Here is a 23,710-nt window from a genome sequence, read left to right as displayed (position 1 = left end):
TTTGCACCTTAAAATGAGATTATAATGACCCGTGCTTTGCCACTCAGTCGTACCCACACCACTGACTTCATGACTGAAACTCAGTCAATAAAGGATAATTGTGTGAAAATATAATATGTATATAAATGTATTGTAATGGTTTTAGGAGCTACATTGAACAGCAGCTGCAGGACCCCCAGCTCACAGCTTGAACAGCACAAATCCGTGTAACTTTCAACACGTGGGTGTGTCAGAGTAAGTTTAATACTTTCCTGACATAATTTAATGTAATTTAATTTTACTGGCTCAATATCCAGGTCAAAACAGCATTTTTTTTTTTTTTTTAAACACGTATTTTGCGAGCATTTTTCTGTGTGTCCAGTTGCGGATCTCCATTGAAAATGCATTAACATCTGGGTACTTAATCAATATTTTGCCCGGATAGGAGACGTCATGTCGCTGTTCATGAAGGGCCGATAACTAGGATAAAATTTTAGCGTAGTGGTAATGTCGAGGGAGCGAAGCGACTAGGGGGGCGGAAGGGGGGCAGCTTTCAGACATTATTGGCATGAATGTCTTTCCATACATATGAGCTGAACTCTTGCAGATGTGCTGCAGGTCAGGTTTATAAAGAATGCAGCACGTCTCATTTTGGGAGGAAAAAGCGTTTTAGTCGATTGTCGTTTGTCTGTGTTGCAACGTTTGTAAGAGGTGTCATTTTATTTAAAGCGGCGATTCGTTTTGAAGTTATTAATTCCGAGCGGAGTCAGAGAGCCGCGCAGCATTTGAAGCAGTGACAAAACGGAGGACGATTCTCGTTTCTCGACTGCAACAAGACCAGAGTCCCAGTTAGTGACTTTAATCCACACAAAAGTGACTCATGATATTTAATGGCTTTCAGAGGGGTGAAGAAGCGGACTTACCGCTTCTGAAGAGCAGCGAATCAAAGAGCCACGAGCCATTGAATCGAAGCATTGCTTCAAACTGGAGTCGCGCTGCAGAAGCGGTTGATTACAGACGCTGTATTGAAAATCGTAACGGTCCAAAATTATAGCGTAACGGGCCGTAACGCAAGTTTGCGCTAGCTAGAACCCTGGATAATATATATTAAAATTGTAATCCTCATTTTTACTAAATATACCTGTAATCTGAATACGTCTTTTTTTTCTGTAACTGTAACGGAATACAGTTACCTTTTTTTGTGTATCCTAATTACGTAACGCCGTTACATGTATTCCGTTACTCCCCAAGCCTGCTTATGGAGTCATGAGGTCCCTGGACAGAGGTGTTTGGTGACGTGTATAGAGGACAGTGAAGGTCCAACTTATGTTTCTCATGGTGGATGCCATCCAGGACCCAGGGTGATTCTGTGGTGTCGTGGATGCAGCAAGGCATGGCACAAACGCATGCTGCCAGACTTACCTTGACCAGTTACAGTATGTTTCTTGTTGTTAACCAGTTATTTGGCATAAACACATGTTCTGTAACATAAGGTGCTACTAGTGAAATCTATATGAATCTCAGGTGGTGAAAGTTTTACAAGGTATCGTGATGCATGTCAGTAGGTGTCATGGAAATCTGTCCATTTTGACAAAGTATGGCTTTAGTTGGGTATCTTGGTTTATAACACTTCAGTAATATCCAGTTCAGATGATGAAAATCAGCTAAAAAAAAAAAACTTCTTTTTTGTCATCTTCCTAGACTGGACTCGGGTCTACGTTTGTTTTCACTGATGAAGATCTCCGTATGGGTGACCCCTCTGAGACAATTCGCAGGGCATCCATGATGCCTGGCCAGCTTCAAGACTCTCTCGCTTCCCACAGTCTGTCCCTCACTGTGGGACAGACAGGTTCCAGGAGCACAGCTGTTTCCAACCGTTTGTCCTTGATGCCAGGGCAGTTCCCATTAAACACTGGCAGCACCAGTCATCCAATGGTCTCAAAAGGCACCAAACGGTCTTCATCTGCATTGTCCTTGCCACAAAACTCTCCTGAGGCAAGTCTGAATGATTATGCATGGCAGTGTATCTTACAGTTTAAATGATAGTGGCTATGTGGTGTACTGGAAGACCGATGTTATCACCCTTTATTAATTTTTACTTTAAAATATATATTTGGAATTGTGTGAGAATAACTTGCTTTGGGTCTTTTGAAACTGATATTAGAGATGTAATAAAGCAGCTCATATTTTAAAGGATTTTCTTTGCAATGTCAGACCAGTGCTTGTTGCTTTTTTCATTGTTTCCCTAAATTTCACCTTCAGGTGAAATTAATTTATGAAAAGTGAGTTCACTGAAAGTCTGTAATGCCGCATTTACACATAGGCAATACGCAAACTGGAGTGATCTGAATTATTCAGCAACTGATGGTTGGATGAGTGTGTGTGTGTCTGTGGACAATTTGCCTCATTCACAATGTGACAGAACTTAACGATGCTCTGTTACGAGCGATAGCGCGCAACATTATTTTTGACCGTGCATAATGGTTCCTTATAATTCTCCAGTAAAGCGTGCCATTAATCATAGCGTGTGGTAACAGGTTGCAGCAGTTCCTGAGGAGACCTGACGCCTCTGCCTCAAATCATCACATTCATGATCAGCGGCCAAGAATGTATTCTTCGTGACTTCCCGTCATTATGTGTAAATGCAGCTAAAGTGTAACTGAAGCAAGCATTTCTTTCCTCTTTCCCAATCTCACAGAAAAAAGTTAAGCCCAGCTGCTTCCCCCGTCCACTTACTCCCAAAAACAAGAATGTGGGCACTGGACCATTTGGTTCTCAGTTTCACCACATCACCAGTCCGGTGAGTCCCACAAACCTATTTTCTATGAACAGTGGCTTGCAAATGTATTCAGCCCCTTGGTATTTTATGCATTTTAATTTGTATATGGCATTTCAAATACAAAACATAGACCAGGCTTCTCAATTTAAAAGTTTCTAAAATTATCTTCCTTAGACTCAAACTGAAAGTAAATCTGTACAACGTGATATAAATTAATTAAAAATATAAAAGTCAAGATGATGGGTTGCATAAGTAATCAGCCCCTTTGGTATAATACCTGTAAATAATCAGTTTAATTGCCAGTTTTCTTCAGACAAGTCAGGGGATGGATACATGAACATTTCCAAGTCACTGAATATGTCTTGAACTTTATTTACATTAGTTTTGAAGAAATACAAACAGTATGGCACTCTATGGTAAATCTAAATAATAGTAAATACTAAATAGTACACAGTTCTCAAACTGAGTGATTGTATAAGAATGAGAAGAGTGAGCAAAGCCACCAAGACACCTAGACAACCCAGAAGAAGTTAAAGGCTTCTGTGGCTGTGATTGGAGAAATTGTGCAAAGTGCATGTTTTGCATTTTGTATCCCCAAGACATATTCAATAACTTGGAAATGTTAATGTATCCATCCCCTGACTTCTGAAGAAAACTGGTAATCAGACTGGTTATTTACAGGTATTATACCAAAGGGGCTCATTACTTATGCAACCCATCACCTTGGCTTTTATATTTTTAATTAATTTACATCAAGTTGTACAGATTTACTTTCAGTTTGAGTCTAAGGAAGATCATTTTATAAATTTATATATTGAGAAGCCTGACCTACTTTTTGTGTTTGAAATGCCATAAACAAATTAAAATGCATGAAATACCAAGGGGCTGAATACTTTCGCAAGCCACTGTAGTTTGACATAACTTTCTTTTTGAGTTGCCAAATCCTTTTGTCTTATTCTTTCAGGCTGAGAGGAGACAGTCTGTGATGTTCACAGTCGACAACACACCAAAGAGCAACAACTACCTGAAAAAAGGGCTTCACAAATTACGCAGCTCCACACGAAAGTCCCCAGGCAATAGTTCACGGAAATCACCTGCTCAGGCGATGAATCGTAAAGGAAATGTCACCTCTGGCTCCTCTTGGACCGGCACAGTGCGATCACACAGAGCCTCTACGTCTGCCTCTGTCATCAAGCAATCTCAGGTGGCAACTCGAGCACAGAGGAAATCTCCGAAAGTCACCAGCAAGACTGCAAAGTCACCGGGACTGACAGCCAGCGCTCGCAAGGTGTACACACATGCATTCATTGATTGATAGGTGCACATAGTCAATTTCAAGCTACTCTTTGCACTTGTTTTCCATTTTGGGATTTTTAACTTAAACCTAATCTTGATGCTTTGAAACATGTTGGTAATTGTATTTAGATCATCTTACATTATCATACTTAATTATTTTACATTTTGTGGCTTTGTTGAAAATCTGAGAGCTAAACATTTTCAACTTTCACTTAAGGCCCTTCCACGATTTCACTCCCAATACTGAAAGATGTCTGATTTTACTTGTTTCACAAACACACAGTTCTCTTAAATTATATCATTTACTTAAATGTATTTTGAATACATGCAGGAAGGCTTTTATTACTAACTCAGGCATTTCTAGTGTTTTTAAATACACTGTTTAAAAAAAAAAATTAAGTAAATAACTAGCTGTTACAGTGATTGCCAAAGTGGTGGATTTGGGCCCCCTGGTAGTTTGTGAAGATGTCTCAAGGTAGGCCTTGAGAGGTCATTAAAATAGCAAAAGTATTTGATTTCAAAGTTTTAAAAAATTAGCCAAAAAAATAATGTTGAACAAAATTGTGATTAAAGGTTTGGGTGGGTCTCTGACAACTACCGGATTTTAAAGTGAGTGGTGGCATTCTTACATTTTGGAATGCCTGGGCTCGTAGATTGATGGGAGCTAATTTCCTCATTGTAATAGCTCTTTTGTTTTTTGCTTATAGGGTCTTTGTTCTGTAGAGGCTGTACCAAAAATCAACACAGTATAATAGATTACTTTTTAAATTATCTAGGTATTACACTTGTAATCACTGATGTAGTTGATGTTTGTCTAAAGTACTCTCCTAAATTTTTTTTTATATTTTAAGTGTTGAACACTGCCACCCAGTGGACTTGTTAACTCCCATGCTACTCCAACAAGACAATGGGCCATGTAATCAATATCCCTTTAGATTTTTGAGACCATGACCTACGTCTGGGGTGGGGGCGGAAGTGAGGGCATATAAAAGCCTATGGTACTCTAAACAATGTACTTTTTTTTTTTTTTTCTTCTCTTCACATACTTGAATTTTGAGCATTGGTGAGAACCACTGGCCCACAGTGTCAGCATGCATACAGTATATTTTATTTTGAAAAAGAAAAAATCAGAATAACACATAAAACATGCAAATGACTTAAATATTTTCATCAGTATTTATGGATTTTATTATTATATAACCAAAAAAAAGGTCCGTTACTTCATTCATCTCTGCCATCCTCATCAGAATCTTCTTCACTGTCATTATCTAAAGTATTGCATCCAGTGATGTTATGACAGTCATGTCTGGCACATTTGCATGGATCTGAGCATGGAACATTGTTTTGCAGACATTTAAAAATGTCTGCTTCTCTGCTTTTTTTTTTTTTTTTTTTTTTTTTTTTTTTTTTTTTTTACACAATTACCAACGCAAGTTCCATGACACAATCACGTAATTGCATAAAGTCACAATTACTATGCAGTCAACTAGCTGTGAGATAGTATTCTAATTATGTAATAGCTGAGCAATAAAAAAATTGACCAGAGGGTTACCCATGTGGCAAGCATCTAAAATCACGATATTTCGTATGAAGAGTAACCAAATTTACAAAGAAATTGTGTCCAGCGTTTTTATAGGTCAAGCAAAAGTGTCTAAAATTGTTTTCAGATTTTGTCTTCAGCTTAGTTTAGATCTCCATTTGTGTCCAGTATCTGTTGTTCGGAATTCTGTTGGCTTAAGTTAACGTTTTCCATATTTTATGTTACAGCGTTATTCCAAGATGGATGAAATACATTTTTTTCCCTCAAACTTCTACACACAGTACCCCATAGTGATGAGAATTTTTTTTTTTTTGAGAATTTTGCAAAATTATAAAGAAGCTAAAAATCACATGTAGATAAGTATTCACAGCCTTTGCCATGAATCTCAATATTGAGCTCAAGTGCATCCTATTTCCACTGATGATCCTTGAGATGTTTCTACAACTTAATTGGAGTCCACCTTGGACTTGATTTGGAAAGGCACACACCTGTCTACATATAAGGTCCCACAGTTGTCAGTGTATGTCAGAGCACAAATGAAGCATGAAGTAAAAGGAATTGTCTGTAGACCTCTGAGACAGGATTGTCTCAAGGGACAAATCTGGGGAAGGGTACGGAAACATTTCTGCTGCTTTGAAGGTCCCAATGAGCACAGTGACCTCCATCATCCATACAGTGGGGCCAAAAAGTATTTAGTCAGCCCCTGATTGTGCAAGTTCTCCTACTTAGGAAGATGAGAGAGGTCTGAGATAGATCCCAGAGGGAAATTCAAGGCATCCAGCAGCTTACACATTAGACAAAACACACACATTGCACCAGACACACAAAATAGGGTTAAGTAAATAAAAAAAGATAGACTAATCAGTAATTTTCAACATAGGTACACTTCAATTATGAGAGACAAAATGAGGGGGAAAAAAAAGGTAACCCACAAACAAGCAATATTTCTGACTCTCACAGATCTGTAACTTCTTTAAGAAGCTCTTCTGTCCTCCACCTGTTACCTGTGTTCATGGCATCTGTTGGAACTCGTTATCTCTATAAAAGACACCTATCCACAGCCTCAAACAGTCAGACTCCAAACTCAGCCATGGCCAAGACCAAAGAGCTGTGGAAGGACACCAGGAAGAAAATTGTAGATGTGCACCACGCTGGGAAGAGTGAATCTACAATAGTCAAGCAGGTTGGTGTGAATAAATCAACTGTGGGAGCAATTGTAAGAAAATGAAAGACATACAAGACCATTGATAATCTCCCTTGATCTGGGGCTCCATGCAAGATGTCATCCTGTGGGGTCAAAATGATCATGAGAACAGTGAGCAATAATCCCAGAACTACACAGAGAGACCTGATGAATGACCTGCAGACAGCTGGGACAAAGGCTACACACTACGCAGAGAGGGATTCAAATCCTGCAGTGCCAGGCATGTCCCCCTGCTTAAGCCAGTACATGTCCATGCCCGTTTGAAGTTTGGCAGAGAGCATATGGATGATCCAGAAGAGGATTGGGAGGATATCATGTGGTCAGGTGAAACCAAAATAGAACATTTTGGTAAAAACTCAACTCGGTGTGTTTGGAGGAAGAAGAATGCTGAGTTGCATTCCAAGAACACCATACCTACTGTGAAGCATGGGGGTGGAAACATCATGCTTTGGGGCTGTCTTTCTGCAAAGGGGACAGGACTACTGATCCGTGTTAAGGGAAGAATGAACGTGGCCCTGTATCATGAGGTTTTAAGCCAAAACCTCCTTCCTTCCATTGAAGGTGCAATGTGGCTGGGTCTTCTAGCATGACAATGATCCCAAACACAGCGCTCAGGCAACAAAGTGGCTCCGTAAAAAGCATTTCAAGGTCCCAGAGTGACCAAGCCGGTCTCCAGACCTCAACCCCATAGAAAATTTGTTGAGGGAGTTGAAAGTCCGTGTTGCCCAGCGACAGCCCCAAAACATCACTGCTCGAGGAGATCTGCATGGAGGAATGGGCCAAAATACCAGATACAGTGTATGCAAATCTGGTGAAGGCTTACAGGAAATGTTTGACCTCTGTCATTGCCAACAAAGGATATGTTACAAAGTATTGAGTTGAATTTTTCTTATTGACCAAATACTTATTTCCACCATAACTTACAAATAAATTCTTTAAAACTCCTACAATGTGATTTACTGGATTTTTTTTTTTTTTCCTCATTTTGTCTTTCACAGTTGAAGTGTACCTATGATGAAAATTACAGACCTCTCTCATCTTTCTAAGGAGGAGAACTTGCACAATCAGGAACTGACTAAATACTTTATGGGCCCCACCGTAAATGGAAGAAGTTCAGATCCACCAGGACATTTCTAGAGCTGGCCGCCTGTCTAAACTGAGCGATCGGGGGAGAAGGGCATTAGTCAGGAAGGTGACTAAGAACCCGTTGGTCACGCTATCACAGCTCCAGCATTTCTCTGTGGAGAGTGGAGAACCTCCCAGAAGGACAACCATCTCTGCAGCAATCCACCAATCAGGCTGCATGGTAGAGTGGCCAGATGGAAGCCACTTCTTCGTAAAATAAATATTGCAGCCCGCCTGGAGTTTACCAAAAGCCACCTGAAAGACTCTCAGACCATGAGAAACAGAATTGATTTATTTTTTGTTGTAATTTATTATTTGCGCACACCAGCGTCTGAAAGAGAGTGCCCTGTGAGAGCCCATTCAATCCCTCTGGCCGCAGGTGTCGGCCAAATTCCAGGTGACACACACGAACATCCAACACCGCTCACTGGGCACTTAGAGAATACGATGACCACTTTAGAGCTAGATGTGAAATTTGTCTAAGTGCCCCCACGAGTGTGGCATTGCAAAGCAACACACATGTAGTGTGCCAGTGTGTCGGCTCCCCCCACAACACTTGTGGCGTGCGTGGGGGGAGCACACTTGCATGAAATGCTGATATGTATGTACAGAGCACACAGCACAGCGAGGCGCCTCTCAGGTGATCACCAGCCAGAGACTCACTGACAGCTGCAAATGACGGCTCAGTGCACAAGACGTGTCACATAAAAAACACCACCAGGACAGGTATATAAATAAGTACTACAATAATTATACACACAATTGCATAACAAAGTAATTAAAACAAAAAAAAAGATCACATAACATAGAAACAGAGTGACACGTTGGTCTGTGTGCTGAACGGACAGGGCAGCGTGGCCGCCGACAGCAGCAGCTGTTGAGATCTCTGGTCCTGGACGTCACAGATGGGGAACACGTACCGTGTTCTGAAGGACATGACCTGTCATGAACTGTCCACTGTGACACACGTGTCTGCTTGCTGGCCTCACATGGAAATACATAGTCATATATCAGATCATTTGAACACACAGCGGGCAATCTGAATGTCACATCACCCACGTGAGCTCTGTTCCACATTACGCGGTGTCTGTGCTGCGGCGTGCCACAGGACTCTAACAAGCCAACAGTGCGACAAATACGCCACTTTCAGTCACGTATCACAAAAATGCGCAGTTTTGTCAGTTATTACTGTGCCTTTTTTGCCGTATTAAAGACGATGAAAACTTCCTCTTCTAGAAATTGTCTAATTTCTCTTTTTTAAAAAAAAAAAAAAAAAATACATTTACCTCTTGTTGATTTTAGGCAGCTTCTGTCTGTTAATTAGCTTTTTTAAGGCCCGGTCACATGGCACTTAACAAAGGGCAACGAAGCCCAAACGAAACAAGAAATCTGCACTTTCGTTGACTTTTGTTGGCATCGTTTAACCTTTGCGCAGTTTCATTCCTGCAGCTGGTGCTTCATCGGGATTTTTAAACTGTTGAAAAATTTGAACGAATGCCACCGAAAACCTCAATTCATCCGTATTTTGTTTTGCTGGAGTTCTTGACGTTTTTTTTATCGTTTGCTTAGTTTTTGTAACGTTAGCATTTAGTTTGACTTTGTTCGACCAGCTGAATGTTTTCACACAGTACAGAAGCCAGTTTGTGAGCACTTTTGTGGAGGAGCTGCAGAGTCTGAGAGTCTGAACCAGACAGATGATCCCTCTTTTGTTCTGGAGGAGGAACCAGAGCAGGTGGATCCACCAACGTGCCCACAGATCTCCAGTGGGTCGGATCATGCACTTCTGTTTGCAGCTGAGCTCCGTCCCAGCGCAGAGTCCTGGAATGCAGAGATGTAGACACACACTGCTCCAGCATTGGTTCCAGGTGCGTTTCGTTCAATGCATGGAGATTAACGTTAGCTCCGGTTTCGTTTTGTTCCTCTTTTGTCTCTTTTGCGCAGATGATTCGCAGGCTATTCGGTGATGAAGCTTGTTCGTCCACTTTTTCTCGAAGATTTGTAACTTTTTTACTTTTTTCCCTTTGTTCAAGAATCGTCGTATACCGTGTGACCGGGCATTTAAATTGCAGGTTTGAATCCCGCGAGTGGCATTTATTTTTTATTTAACCGCAGGATTCTGAATTGCGTCCCTTTTTATTTATATCAACCCAGTATTTTTCACTAATTATACACCAATATTGTTTCTCCACAGCAACGGCGCAATGTGGTGCTACACGTTCCAGTTGCTCACACTGTGTTTGCACACGAGCATGCACAAAACAATCGCAGCGGGATCATTCATGCCTGCTCGACCGTGTGTCCCCTCCCGACGTCGGCTCAATGTTTTCATGGTTCGCTCATTCAGGCTGTTCGCTGTGATTCACCCTGATTTGTACTTATTCGTGCTATGTGTAAAGGGGCCCTAAAGATTGAACTCTTTGGCCTGAATGCCAGGTCATGTTTGGAGGGAACCATTCCTTTAGTGAAGCATGGTGGTGGCAGCATCATGCTGTGGGGATGTTTATCAGTGGCAGGAACTGGGAGACTAGTCGGGATTCAGGGAAAGATGAATGCAACAATGTATAGAGACATCCTGGATTAAAACCTGCTCCAGAGTGCTCTTGACCTCAGACTGGAGCGACTGTTCATCTTTCAGCAGGACAATGACCCAAAGCACACAGCCAAGCTATCAAAGTAGTGGCTTCAGGACAACTCTGTGAATGTCTTTGAGTGGCCCAGCCAGAGCCCGGACATGAATCTGACTGAACATCTCTGGAGAGATCTGAAAATGATGCTCCCCATCCAACCTGATGGGGCTTGAGAGGTTCTGCAAAAAGGAATGCACAAAACTGCACAGAAATAGGTGCACCAAGCTTGTGGCATCATATTCAAGAAGACTTGAGGCTATAACCCTAACCATTCCTCTATTTTGGAATAACATAACAAAATGTGGAAAGAGTGAAGGGCTGTTAATATTTTATGGATGCACTCTAGTAGGAAACCTCAGTTGTATCATCACACAGAACAAGATGTATTGCTGATTTACTTTTTGTCCATGTGTGACGTAATTTACCATGTGCAGTCAGACCGCACAATCATGGAGGCAGTTTTCATGTGCATTCGATTATTTCTTCATAATGCTAATCGCATCTTATCAACACTGTTTCTTGCAGCAGTGTGTGTCTGTAAAAGAAGAACATCTCAATGGAAGTCCTTAAAAGGTTAATATTTGTCAGCTAAAACGTGCGTGTATGTATCATTTTAACCGGTTTTGGGAATTATCTCACTGCTTATTTAAAGGTGCTTTTTTTTAATTGTATTTATTTTTGGGTTTGTGGGGTTGTGTATCTGCCCTTCAGCTGCTCTTTTTGGTTCTCAGATGATGTACCACAAACTCGTGGTGTGCATGTTGTCAGCCATTAAAAAGCAGAGGTCTCAAACTGATTCCAGAAAGGGCTAAGAGGGTGCAGGTTTATCTTTGTGACCACCCACTCCACAAATCACCTGGTGGAGTGGGTGGCTGCAAAGAAAAACCTGCACCTCCTTGGCCTTTGCTGGAATAAGTTTGAGACCTCTGATCTAAAGGGTGTCCACGTTAATGCATGAAAACACTGGGTTCAGTGTTAAACTACGTATTCACATTGTAATACTGTTTTCTTTTTTATTCCACAGATGATCAGTAGGATGAAAATATGAAGACTGGATCTTCAGCTCAATATCAGCATTTTTACATGGCATCATACGCTTTATTTTTTTTAATTGATCATCCTTGTTAATTTTGTGCATAAAAACATTTAAGATCTTTTTGTATGATTTATGTTAGTCATCGTTTTCAAAACAATAAAGTTACACTTAACTTTCATCAGGAGCCCTTGCAGTCTTATATTTTAGTCTGCACCGTTAATCTAAATTTATAGCTTTTATTTTATTTTTTTTAAAGATTGGCTCACATTTGCAGCGATGTTAGGTGGTTATCAGCTGTATGAAAAAGTCAGGGTTTCACTTTCTCTGGATGTGCCATTGTTTTGAATAAAATGTTCTAGTGTGGTAATTTATACTTTACCAAAATACAGAGTGCTTTGCAACAATAAGTTAAAAGAAAACATTTATACAAGCAGAACAAAAAATTACAGTCCCTCAATGAACATGAGTCTTCATTCTGGACTTGTCTGCCTTATCTCAATTGGTCGACTATTCCATAACAATGGTGCAGGAACAGAAAACACTACCAATTAGCTGTTTCTTATGAAACTTGGGGATACGAGTCTTCAATGATCTCATCCAGTTCAGTCATGTAGACTGGTGCACATCCACTCAGTATCTTGTCAGTACCAGTACCTTGAAGTCTGCCTTTGCCCAAACAGGCAGCCAGTGAAAAGAAGCAGACACTGGGGTAATAAATCAAATTCTTATGTGCCAGTAAACAGCAGTTGCATTCAAAATCATCTGAATGTTTTTAAAGCATTTCAGGGGCAGGCATGAAAACAACGTAGCCAGTCTGAGATGTGACAACAGTATGAGTCAGGACTTCAGGATTAGATTTTGATAACTGGTAGAGCTGTTTCAATATAGCACAGATGAGTGTGGTTCTCATCATCAACCTAATGTGTGCATCGGCCATTGATCAAAAGTCACTCCAGGATTCCAAACTGTCTTTAGCTTTAATCACCCTACCACCTCAAGACTAGTTCAGACCATTGCATATGGACCACTGCCAAACCATTAAGTATGTCTTCACAAAAGCATCTTACCAAGAATACAAAAAAAACTCAAGTAGACCCAAGAACATTTGTGATCCTGTCTTACACAAATATCCCACAGCACAGATGGACAGACTTGGTCAATAGTCTGTAATTTATCATTCCCCACTTTTGTAAGAGTAGTTCCAGTCGACTGATGAACCCTGAAACCAGACTGCAGCTGTAAGTCATACCTCAGAGAAATGCTAAATAGGTTTGTTTGAGAGAGCCTTAAAAGATCTTATATTAAAAGAAAAAAAAAAATGCATAACTAAAAACAGGTCTGTAATTGGCCATGAGCCACAAAGAGGTTTTACTTGCATCTATAAAACTTACAGGCAGTACCCCACCCCTGTATACCACATTTACTATAGAAGGTATGCAAGGTCCAACGATGTGCTAAAGTTCTTCAGCAATCAGATGACAAAGGGTCAAGAGCACATATTGTGCTTTTAGCACTCATGATAAAGTTGGTCAGTACACAGACATGTCAAAAGCAGCAACAATTCTCCATCAGCAGTAGCAAAAACTGGGAAATCCCAACTCTCCAATGTCAAAATCCAGACATCCTCTGACAACTGAGTTCCTCTTCATTATTTTTGTGTATCATTTTCTGGCTCAGTCTAGTTCTCATTTAAAAGTTATGGTCACACTTCACAGGCAATAGTTTTCAACATGAACTCCCAATCATGTGGGCATTTTTGTAAAGCAAAAATTTAATAAAATCAATCTGTGGTTATGATTTGGTTGATCCTAGAAGAAAACTAGGCCAATTTTGGAATATTTTTTATTCACACACCTTGTAAAATTTTCAAATGTACTTGAGTAGATGTATGGAGACGTAATTATCACTTAAAAAAACGATCAAATACAAGCTGTTTATGACATTCAGTATTTGAAATATTTTAAAAGTAATCCACGGATTATATATATATATAAAACATTTAAAGAAAAAAAAGAATAGTTATGAGATGTCCATAGGATATGAGCTGACGTGAAATTTTGACGTAACTTCCTGTCTTGAAAAGGAAGTGAACCTGATGAGGATCGGGGAGGTTGAATTTAATAACTGTTTCTTAAAAAAAAAAATGCTTCAATAATATTAGTTCCCGTAAACCTGTATTGATATAAGAACAGAACATTGTTCGAGTGGACTGACTGCCTGAAAGCTAAACGTTAAAGGGGCGTTTTTTTTTTTTTCGCTATACGTTGTGCTCCATGGATCCAGACACTGAAGTAGAAAGGTTAGACAAAGTTATTTTTTAACATGTTTCTTTTCGAAAATCTCATGTACTAACAGTATCAGTAAACCTTCTTCGTCTTGTGTCTGACATTAGCTCAGTAAACATGTCGTTTTCAAATAATTATAGTGGCAGACCCGGTTTGTCCTTTGGACTATGTGACCAGTGGGATAAGTGTTGAGTGAGCTGAGTCATTGACACCGGGTTCGTTTCCCTTTCACACAGCCAAGATACCAAACCGGTACTGCTGGGAATGTGTAGAGACACATGCCGTGGGCCCTTATGGAAATACGTTTAGTGCTTTTATTAGTTACCCACGTTAAATAGTACGTCCGAAAAGTATTCAGCGCTACACTACTTCTGTGTTATGTTACAGCCTTATTCCAAAAATGGATAATGTTTTCTCAACATTCTACACACAATACCCCATAATGACAATGTGAAAGGTTTTTTTTGTTGTTGAGATTTTTGCAAATTTATTAAAAAACAAACTAAGAAATCACATTAACTAACAGCCTTTGCCATGAAGCTCAAAATTGAGCTCAGATGCATCCTGTTTCCACTGATCATCCTTGAGGTGGTCTACAACTTAATTGGAGTGCACCTGGAATAAATTAAGGTGATTGGAAAGGCACACACTTCTCTACACATAAGGTTCCACAGTTACAGTGCATGTCAGAGTACAAACCAAGCATGAAGTCAGAGGAATTGTCTATAGCTCTCTGAGACAGGATTGTCTCAAAGCACAAATCTGAGAAAGGGTACGGAAACATTTCTGTTGCTTTGAAGGTCCCAATGAGTACAGTGACAACCATCAGCTATAAATGGAAGAAGTTCAGATCCACCAGGGCTCTTCCTAGAACTGGCTATCCGTCTAAACTGAGCAGTTAGAGAGAAGGCTCTTAGCCAGGGAGGTGACCAACAACCTGACGGTCACTCTTGTTAGAGCTCCAGTATTCCTCTGTTGAGAGAGGAAAACCTTTCAGAAGGACAATCCTCTCTGCAACAATCCACCAATCAGTCCTGTATGGTAGAGTGGTCAGATGGAAGCCACTCCTTAGTAAAAGACACATGGCAGCCCACCTGGAGTTTGCCAAAAAAACACCTGAAGGACTCTCAGTTCATGAGAAACAAAATTCTGTGGTCTGATGAGACAAAGATTTAACTCTTTGGCGTGAATGCCAGGCGTCATGTGTGGAAGAAACCAGACACCATCCCCCAGTGAACCATGGTGGTGGCAGCATCATGCTGTGGGGATGTTTTTCAGTGGCAGGAACTGGGAGACTAGTTAGGATTGTGAAAAAGATGAATGCAACAATGTACAGAGACGTCCTGGATGAAAACCTGCTCCACTGTGCTCTTGACGCCAGACTAGGGTGACAGTTTATCATTCAGCAGGACAATGACCCTAAACACGCAGCCAAGATATCAAAGGAGTGGCTTCAGGACAACTCTGTGAATGTCATTGAGAGGCCCAGCTAGACCCCAGACCTGAATACATTTGGACATCTCTGGAGAGATCTGAAAATGGCTGTGTGGCGATGCTCCCCAGCCAACCTGATGGAGCTTGAGAGGTGCTGCTAAGAGGAATAGACAAAACTGCCAAAAGATAGGTGTACCAACCTTGTGGAATCATAATCAAGAAGACCTGAGGCTGAAATTACTGACAAAGGTGCATCAACAAAGTATTGAGCAAAGGTGTGTGTCCTTTGTTTTTTTTTATTTTTAATAAATTTGCAATAAAAACCCCACTTTTTTCATGTTAATGTAATAGGGTGTTGTGAGTAAAATTTTGACGGAGAAAATTAATTTACTTCATTTTAGAATAAGGCTGTAATATAACAAAATGTGTAAAAAGTGAAGTGCTGTGGATACTTTTCAGATTCACTGTATGCATCCATAGTTTATAGACCTGAAGGTGGTGTATCCTGAACCCCACCTTCAGGTCTATATTCCAAAGCTATACCATTTGTTTTGAGTGGAAGGAAGCAAGGATCTGGTTCTGTTGGATGGGGGTATTTTGGGCATGTCTCCCAGCGCAAGCCCAGGTATGGATTTGTGAGGGTGGCGGCCAAGTGGTTATTGCGCTTGTGTTCAGAGCGAAAGGCTCCTGGTTCAAAGCCACCCCAGACCATTCTCCATGTAATGTGAATGTTGCATCAGCATAAAACTTGTGGCAAATCAACATGCAGATCCATTTCTGATCTGCTGCGCTGATCCCAAGTGAAAAAAAGACATTGAAGGTCTTTGTTTTTATAGTAAATTGAAAACAATGCAATCGTGTTAAAACAGTATTTCACAGTATTACAGCTGTTTATGGAAGATGGGCTTGAAATCAGTGATTTGATAAGTCCCTCATGACCTCTTCCTGCTGAAACTTGATTGATATTGAAAGGGAAGCTACTGGAGTTAATCAGACTTTTTCAAAAAACAAACTCAGTGGGATATCACAAGGGAGAGTCTTAGGTTCACTCTGGTTTGTGGTGTTTAATGGTTCACCAGAGGTTGTTTACTTGATGATACTAAGATATTTCTTGTCAGAAAAACAGTTCTGTTGTACAAGACATACTTGCAGAAAGACCTAGAAATCCAGACATACCCCACGTTAGCTTTCAGTCTACACTGTGAGACAAATTGGAACAGCAAATACAAATCCGATCTCTGTATGATATGCAGGACTTATATCCATCTAGACAATGTTGAAGCATTTGATGGTTTTGCAGTGTCCACGGCTCCTCTTGAGGCATATGAGAAGATGATCTGTCTAAGATTCATCAGCACCAGTCATCGTCTTGGTGGACAGGACATTTTTCTGGTTGCACTTTCAGATGATAGATGCCAATGCTTCAAGCGAAGGTGTTGCCAGTAGACTTTGAACTTTTGATTTGCTTGAAGTTTGTGATGATGAGATCATGTTTGCTATGCTGCGTAAGATGCAGAGTGCCGCTGACTTGCCCACTTAGTTTCTCTAACTTCGGTGGGTAGGTCACATTGTTAGGATGGATGACAGCTGAATTCCCATGAAGATCTTCTACTCCAACAATAATTTCCACGTAAATTCAGCATTATGTCATAATAAAAGATGGGGGACCAATCAGAGCACTACAGCAGCATGTCTGTGTCTGATGTGCTACTGATGTGCTACTGCTGTGTCTGCGTCAGTAGCGAAATGAAGCAAATATAGCCTCTGTTTCTGCTTAAAACTAACTTTAGAATGACTTAAGAGGTTTTACTTTGTCATCTGATGGTTAATAATCACATTATCCCCTTTAATTGCTTTGGGTGTAGAGAGTCAGTCTCAGATGCATGTGCAGTGAGGGCAGGGCAGATCAATTTTTAGAGGGGACCGTTCGGTTGGTGACACCAGTATGCATTGGCCTTTCAGTTCCACTGTGATGAATCTTGGCAAAACGAGGGGAGGTATATACACCCACATAGATAGTTTGATCGATATGGACACACACATCATCAGCATTTAGCTTGCATAGTCCCATATACAAATAGTTTTTGCAGTAAACATGCTGTTAGCCCAACAAAGTACTGGTAGAGAAACTTCCTTGATTACTATAATACTGCTAATCACCTGTTTGGCTGTGCAGTTATTGTATAATTGACATAAAATATTTTACAGCAATTTTAGGGAGATTTATCCCATGTTAATGTTCTGTGGGTTCATTGTAAACATCAGTCATCCATCCATTTTTCAGGACCTGCTTATTCTAGTTTAAGGGTCATGCGTGGCTGGAGCCTATGCCAGTGGTCATTGGGTAAGAGTCATGGTTCACCCAGGCAGACTGCCAGACATATTAACAAAAATGCACACACCTAGAGTTATCAGTTCACCTATTACCTGCGTGTCTCTGGAAGTGGGAGGACACCAGAGCACCCTGAAAAGGGCCACACAAACATGGGGAGAACTTGCAAACGCCACACAGAAAGAGCCAGCTCAGAAGTGAACATGGGAGCTACTCCCAGTGAGGCAATAGTGCAAACTAGTACGCCAGGATCTTGTAAAATTGAGGCAAACATGCTCAGATACATGTTGGTGGATATCTCTTGATAGCCGATAACTGGATCCTGCTAGGGGCTGCTTTGAGAAGCTGTGTACAGCTGATTTCACCAGGATGTTGGACATTCTCCCATGGCAGTATTCTTGTAGCTGATCCTGCAATCAGCTGTAATCTTCCTGAGAATGCAAAGATGATAAAACAGCTGCAGCTCAGCAAAGCTGCATGCCTTTGTGCTTTTGAGGCTGATATTCTGCAGGCAAGTCGAGATCCTGTTGTCCTGGCAAACACCATGCCAGACTTTGTTCTCATGTGATTTTAAACTTGGTGAATGTTTTCCCGTGATTAAAATAACAAACTTCTAACTAAAGCACACTGTTAAGATAGTCATTCATTTTGTATCCTGTTCATGCTGCCAACATGGAAGCATTGAGTCACATGATGGTCCGAGCTCCACTCACACTAAATTTGTTCTCTTAGCATCCTCAGAAGGAATGACCAAGAGATAAACAGGAACGGGTGGAAGAGGCCACTCTCCAGCTATGGCTCAATGAAGAGTGATGATGATGAGGAGGAGGAAAAAGAAGAGGAAATGGAGACAGGGGTTGTTGAGGTCGGACCTAAAAAAGTTGCAGTACTACAACGTCCAACAACTGCTCACCAGTCTACAGGGTACGGTATTTTGTTGGATTTACATTGCATCCTCTCAGCAATATATTTTGCAAAAATGTAATAACGCAAAACCTTTTCCACACAGATGCATTTGTTTGGGTGTGGTCTGGGTATGATTAGCGCATGGTTTAAAGTTCTCCATTGATATGATGGATTTCCATCATTTAGGCTCCAGAAAAGCCATATATCAGGTCCAAAGGGAAAAAAAGGGCGGGCTTAAGGTGGTTGAGGTCTCTCTTGCTATCAGTTAATGCGGGTATTAGTACAGGCATTAGTGCTGCACGATTAACTGAATTTCATCTTGCAATGTGCGCATGAGTGATAAATTATTAAAATACAATGAATAAGTCAACAGTCTTTTTGTTTGTTCATGCCATGACGGGAGGTAAGATTAGACCCCAATACATGGTTGAGGTCAGTGTTGAGGTCAGTGAGTGGAAAGCCAGTAGAAGGTGTTCAAGATTTGTTTTTATTGTTGTCATTGTTTAAAGGTGGTGTATGTTGTGGGAAATGAAGGAACCAGAAATTATGTTGGGTGATTTTAGAAGGTGAAAAGTGATTATCGGTATATTTTAGATTTAAAACGATGCTGCAATTGCATAATAAGCAATAGGAAAGACAGTTGGCAAGCTGTCCCCTTGAATTGGTCAAGGTCAAAGCATCTCTGCAGTGCAATGGCTGTATTTCAAAACAGCAGCAATGGTTTGTCACAGTGTTCTGCACCTACTGAAATATAAGCTTGTTAGCACTATACACGTTTTTTTCTCAGTTTTCCACTTGTTTTACATTAAAACCTTTTTGCTTTAATCTTTAACATATAGCGTGATGATTGAACACAACATTGACCCTTTTGTTTCATGTTAAATTATACTGCTTGAGTTTAAAAGAAAAGTTATTTTATGAAATAGCAGATTTCAGGTTAAAGTAATTTTTTTTTTCTTTTTTCTTCATTTTGTCCAGGTTGCGACGGATTCGCTCAGAATCTCCAGAGACCTTGTACACCTTTACCACCCAAGAGACCAAACCACCCCAAGCTGTTGTCATAGACACCAGGTCAGAGTCACATAGATTTAAACACTAAGCACAGAAGAAATTTCAGTGGTATCAAACTACAATACTAACAAACTACTCCACTAGCCGAGGGGGAGACTGGTCATAATTCAGAATTTCTTTCTCCCTGTCTCATGCATTTTGACAACCACAGACATGATCATCAGCAGTGTGATCAGGAAGAGGAGCAGGAGGAAATTTTGATAGCTACATCCCCAGAGCCCCCTGAGCCCCCTGAACCAGAGGAAGAGTCACAGATGGATGAAAATGGCAGCCTGGAAGCTTCCACCCAGAACAGGACATGCCTCATATTTTCAAGGTTTGTGCTTGGCCTGATTTTCATTTATTTACTTTTACCTTAACCAGGTGAAAAATAATAAATTGCATGTAATTTTCACTGATAAATTATTCATCCTTTTTCCTAAATTTTGTCATTGAGAATTTGTATTGTGCAGAACACTGGTAGTTCATGTCACATTCCACTTTAAATACTTCCATTGAAATGGTTTATGTGCAGCTGGTTGTCATGGGCAGCTTTGATTTTAATTCAGCTTTCTATCAAATTACCCCAGCTCCAAACACTGTGTTAATTCATTCACAAGAATGTATACAGTATTAATACTTTCTTGTACTGAATCATACAACACTAATGTCCATGTTCAAACTCCCGTTTTGAACAGTCAAATGTGGGCATTTATGATGAGGATTAAACATGTGTCTACAGGTAAAAAACAAACAAAAAAAATGTTAAAGGAAGGAAAGCCATTTAAAAGGGAGCTGTGCTTTTCTTAGGTTGCAACAGCTATAATTAAATTTGTCCAGTATGCCTATTGGGGAGGTGATGGTCTAATGATTAAGTGGTGGGTTTGAGACCAGAGGATCCTTGGTTCAAACCCTGGCCACACCAGAAAAATCACAAAGGGTGAGAGTCGGGACATTGAATGTTGGTAGTATGACTGGTAAAGGGAGAGAGCTGGCGATATGATGGAGAGGAGAAAGGTAGATATATTGTGTGTGCAAGAGACCAAATGGAAGGGAAGTCAGAGCAGGAGAATAGGTGGTGGGTTTAAGTTGCTGTTTCATAGTGTGGATAGGAAGAGAAATGGTGTTGGGTTTATTTTAAAGGAAGAGTATGTTAAGAGTGTGTTGGCGGTTAAGTGAGTGTCTGACAGAGTGATGAGTGTGAAGTTGGAAGTTGAAGGGGTGATGATGAATATCAATCAATTCAATTTTTTTTTTTTATATAGCGCCAAATCACAACAAACAGTTGCCCCATATCATCAGTGCATATGCCCCACATATGCCCACAGGTGTGCCTAAGCATGAAAGATGGGTGAGAGGAGCGGACTTCAATGAGCATGTGGTGAAGGGAACAGAGGTGATGAGGGAAGTAACGGGTAGATGTGGTGTCAAGGACAGGAATGTGGAAGGACAGATGGTAGTTCATTTTGCAAAAAGGATGGAAATGGCTGTGGTGAATACCTACTTTAGGAAAAGGGAGGAGCACAGTGTGACATAAGAGTGGAGGAAGGTGCACACAGGTGGACTACATTCTTTGTAGGAGATGCAAGCTAAAAGAAATTGGAGACTGTAAGGTGGTGGGAGGAGCGAGTGTAGCTAGGACAGCACATGATGATGGTTTGTTGGATGACTTTAGAGGTAAAGAAAAAGAAGAGAGTGAGAAATCAACAAAGGATCAGATGGTAAAAGCTGAAGGAGGAAGATGTGTGAAATTTAGTAAGCAGGTGAGAGAAGCCTGGGTGGAGGAGAAACAGTTTTGGACAAACTGGAAAAATACTGCAGATGTGGTGAGGAGATGGCTAGGACAGTACTGGGTGTGACATCTGACAGTGGAAGGAAGACAAGAAGACTTGGTAGTGGAATGAAGAGGTCCAGGAAGGCATAAGGAGAAAGAGGTTGCGAAAAGTTTTGGGATCGTCGGAGAGATGAAGAAAGTAGACAGGAGTACAAGAGATGCGGCGTAAGGTTGAAAAGAGAAGTGGCAAAAGCGAAGGAAAAGGCATATTGCGAGCTGTACAAGAAGTTGAATAGTAAGGAAGGAGAAAAGGACTTGTACCGATTGGCCAGACAAAGGGAAAGAGCTGGAAAGGATGTGCAGCAGATTAGGGTGGTAAAAGATGCACATGGTAATGTGCTGACAGTGAGGAGTGTGTGCTGAGAAAGTGGAGGGAATATTTTGAGGAGCTGATGGAGAAAATGATAGAGAGAAAAGGCTGGATGATGTGGTGAGAGTAAATCCGGAAGTACAAGAGATTAGTAAGGATGAAGTGAGGGCAGCTGTGAAGAGGATGACGAGTGGAAAGGCACTTGGTCCAAATTACATTTCAGTGGAGGCATGGAAATGTCTAGGAGAGATGGCAGTAGAGTTTCTAACTAGATTGTGTTATAAATCTTGGAATTGTGAGTAAGATGCCTGAGGAGTGGGGATGTGTGCTGGTTCCTATTTTTAAGAACAAGGGTGATGTGCAGAGCTGCAGTAACTACAGAGGCATAAAGCTGATCAGCCACAGGATGAAGTCTACAAGTCAGTCATGAGAGCACCTATGTTGTATGGCTCAGAGATGGTGGCACTAACAATGCTTTGCATGGTTAGAGTTTTAAACTTGCACTTTTAGATGTAGTGACAAACTGTGTTAACTGACACAATGATGTTGGTTTTTAATGCAGTGCCGCCTGAGGGATCGAAGGTCACGGACATCAGTGTTGGTTTTCGGCCTTGCCGCTTACGTGTAGAAAGTTCTCCAGAATCTCTGATTCTTCTGATTATATTATGAACTGTAGATGATGGAATCCCTAAATACCTTGTAATTGAACATTGAGAAACATGTTCTTAAATTGATGGACTATTTTTTTCATGCAGTTGTTCACAAACTGGTGATCCTCGTCCCACCTTTGCTTGTGAATGGCTGAGCCTTTTGGGATGCTCCTTTTATACCCACTCCTGACAGTCACCTGTTTCCAATTAACTTGTTCGCCTGTGGAATGTTCCAACCAGGTGTTTTTGAGCATTCATCAACTTTCCCAGTCTTTTGTCGCCCCTGTCCCAGCTTTTTTGAAACGTGTTGCAGGCATCCATTTCAACAATGAGCAAATATTTGCACAAAAACAAAAAAAGTCTATCAGTTTGAACAGTAAATATCTTGTCTTTGTGGTGTATTCAGTTGAATATAGGTTGAAGAGGATTTGCAGATCATGTATTCTGTTTTATTTACATTTTACACAACGTCCAACTTAATTGGAATTGGCAGTTGTACATATTTGATTTACTAAATTGGACTCATGCAGGTGGTTTGATGTGATGCTTATTAAAGTGCATAGTTTTAAAAACACTTTTGCTGACAAACTTACTGAAACATGACGGGCTGATGCGTCTTATTTTGTGACTAGAGGTGTCGGCAACATTTTGGGTGACAGTATTTTAATTTGTACTTTTCTTATCCTATGTAGATATCTTGAATACTCTGAAGGAGCTCAACGCATGGAGGTGATGCTATTTAAGATGCGGTTTCAGCAGTGGCAGCCAGATGTCAGCCTGACACAGGTGATGGACGGAGACATACTGGATTTAGGGACAAGATAATGGAGGTCATTGGTAAGAAACTCGTTGATACAGTCAGAGTATTATTGAATCAACACTGCATTACGTTCTTAAATAGCGACAGTGTAGCTACAAGTAAAGACACCTGCAGGGCTGTGAAAACTCAGCGGATCTGTGAAATTCCACAGATTTCTCATCGGGGGGTGGGTGTTAGTGTTTTACTCTGTAATTGTGATCGTCGCTGAGTTTTAAAATGTCTATCGCAAAGTGTTTTTTTTTTTTGTTTTTTTTACGACATTGGGCAAGTCTTACAAGACTGCGGCGGTCTGCAGACACTGATCTTACGATACAAATCAGTATCCTGGATCCGCGGAGTTTCGAGGAGAAAAAAGCCTGGCTGTTGCGACAGTTGTCGTAAGCGGGACTGGTTGGTTGCTGCGGCGATGCTGTGAGTCTCCTGCGTGCCGCTTAAGCCAAACGTATCATGTGAACATCACAAAGCTTTAGAGCTCTAAAGTTTTTAAAAGAAGACTTGTGCAG

At 40.8% G+C, this 23,710-nt stretch overlaps 2 protein-coding genes across 2 annotated transcripts in view; both read left to right on the top strand.

Annotated features, from left to right (window-relative positions):
* The window catches only part of numa1 (nuclear mitotic apparatus protein 1), a 57,263-nt gene extending 45,501 nt beyond the window's left edge, over nucleotides 1-11,762 (top strand). The window contains exons 21-24 of the mRNA XM_034167757.1: nucleotides 1,681-1,974; nucleotides 2,678-2,779; nucleotides 3,723-4,046; nucleotides 11,575-11,762. Coding sequence (XP_034023648.1) covers nucleotides 1,681-1,974; nucleotides 2,678-2,779; nucleotides 3,723-4,046; nucleotides 11,575-11,598 — 744 coding nt within the window. The 3' untranslated portion in view covers nucleotides 11,599-11,762. The remainder of the gene's footprint in view (nucleotides 1-1,680; nucleotides 1,975-2,677; nucleotides 2,780-3,722; nucleotides 4,047-11,574) is intronic.
* A 1,989-nt stretch (nucleotides 11,763-13,751) lies between these two features.
* Nucleotides 13,752-23,212, top strand: LOC117508902. The gene is made up of 5 exons (XM_034168744.1): nucleotides 13,752-13,885; nucleotides 18,370-18,561; nucleotides 19,522-19,614; nucleotides 19,766-19,930; nucleotides 23,080-23,212. Exons 1-5 carry the CDS (start codon nucleotides 13,860-13,862, stop codon nucleotides 23,210-23,212), a joined length of 609 nt encoding a protein of 202 aa, XP_034024635.1. The 5' UTR covers nucleotides 13,752-13,859.
* The last annotated feature ends 498 nt before the right edge of the window (nucleotides 23,213-23,710 follow it).

The sequence above is a fragment of the Thalassophryne amazonica genome, chromosome 4, assembly GCF_902500255.1.
Source record: "Thalassophryne amazonica chromosome 4, fThaAma1.1, whole genome shotgun sequence".
Taxonomy (NCBI): Eukaryota; Metazoa; Chordata; class Actinopteri; order Batrachoidiformes; family Batrachoididae; genus Thalassophryne; species Thalassophryne amazonica.
Note: the sequence above shows the minus strand (reverse complement) of the source record. Positions and strands in the feature narration are given on the sequence as shown.

Excerpts from the sequence above, each read along its gene's own strand:
- LOC117508902 (XM_034168744.1), top strand. The coding sequence starts at position 13,860 with ATGGATCCAGACACTGAAGTAGAAAG. Across the intron at positions 13,886-18,369 it reads CCAGACACTGAAGTAGAAAG|CATCCTCAGAAGGAATGACC; the intron begins GTTAGACAAAGT and ends TTGTTCTCTTAG. Across the intron at positions 19,615-19,765 it reads GCTGTTGTCATAGACACCAG|ACATGATCATCAGCAGTGTG; the intron begins GTCAGAGTCACA and ends TGACAACCACAG.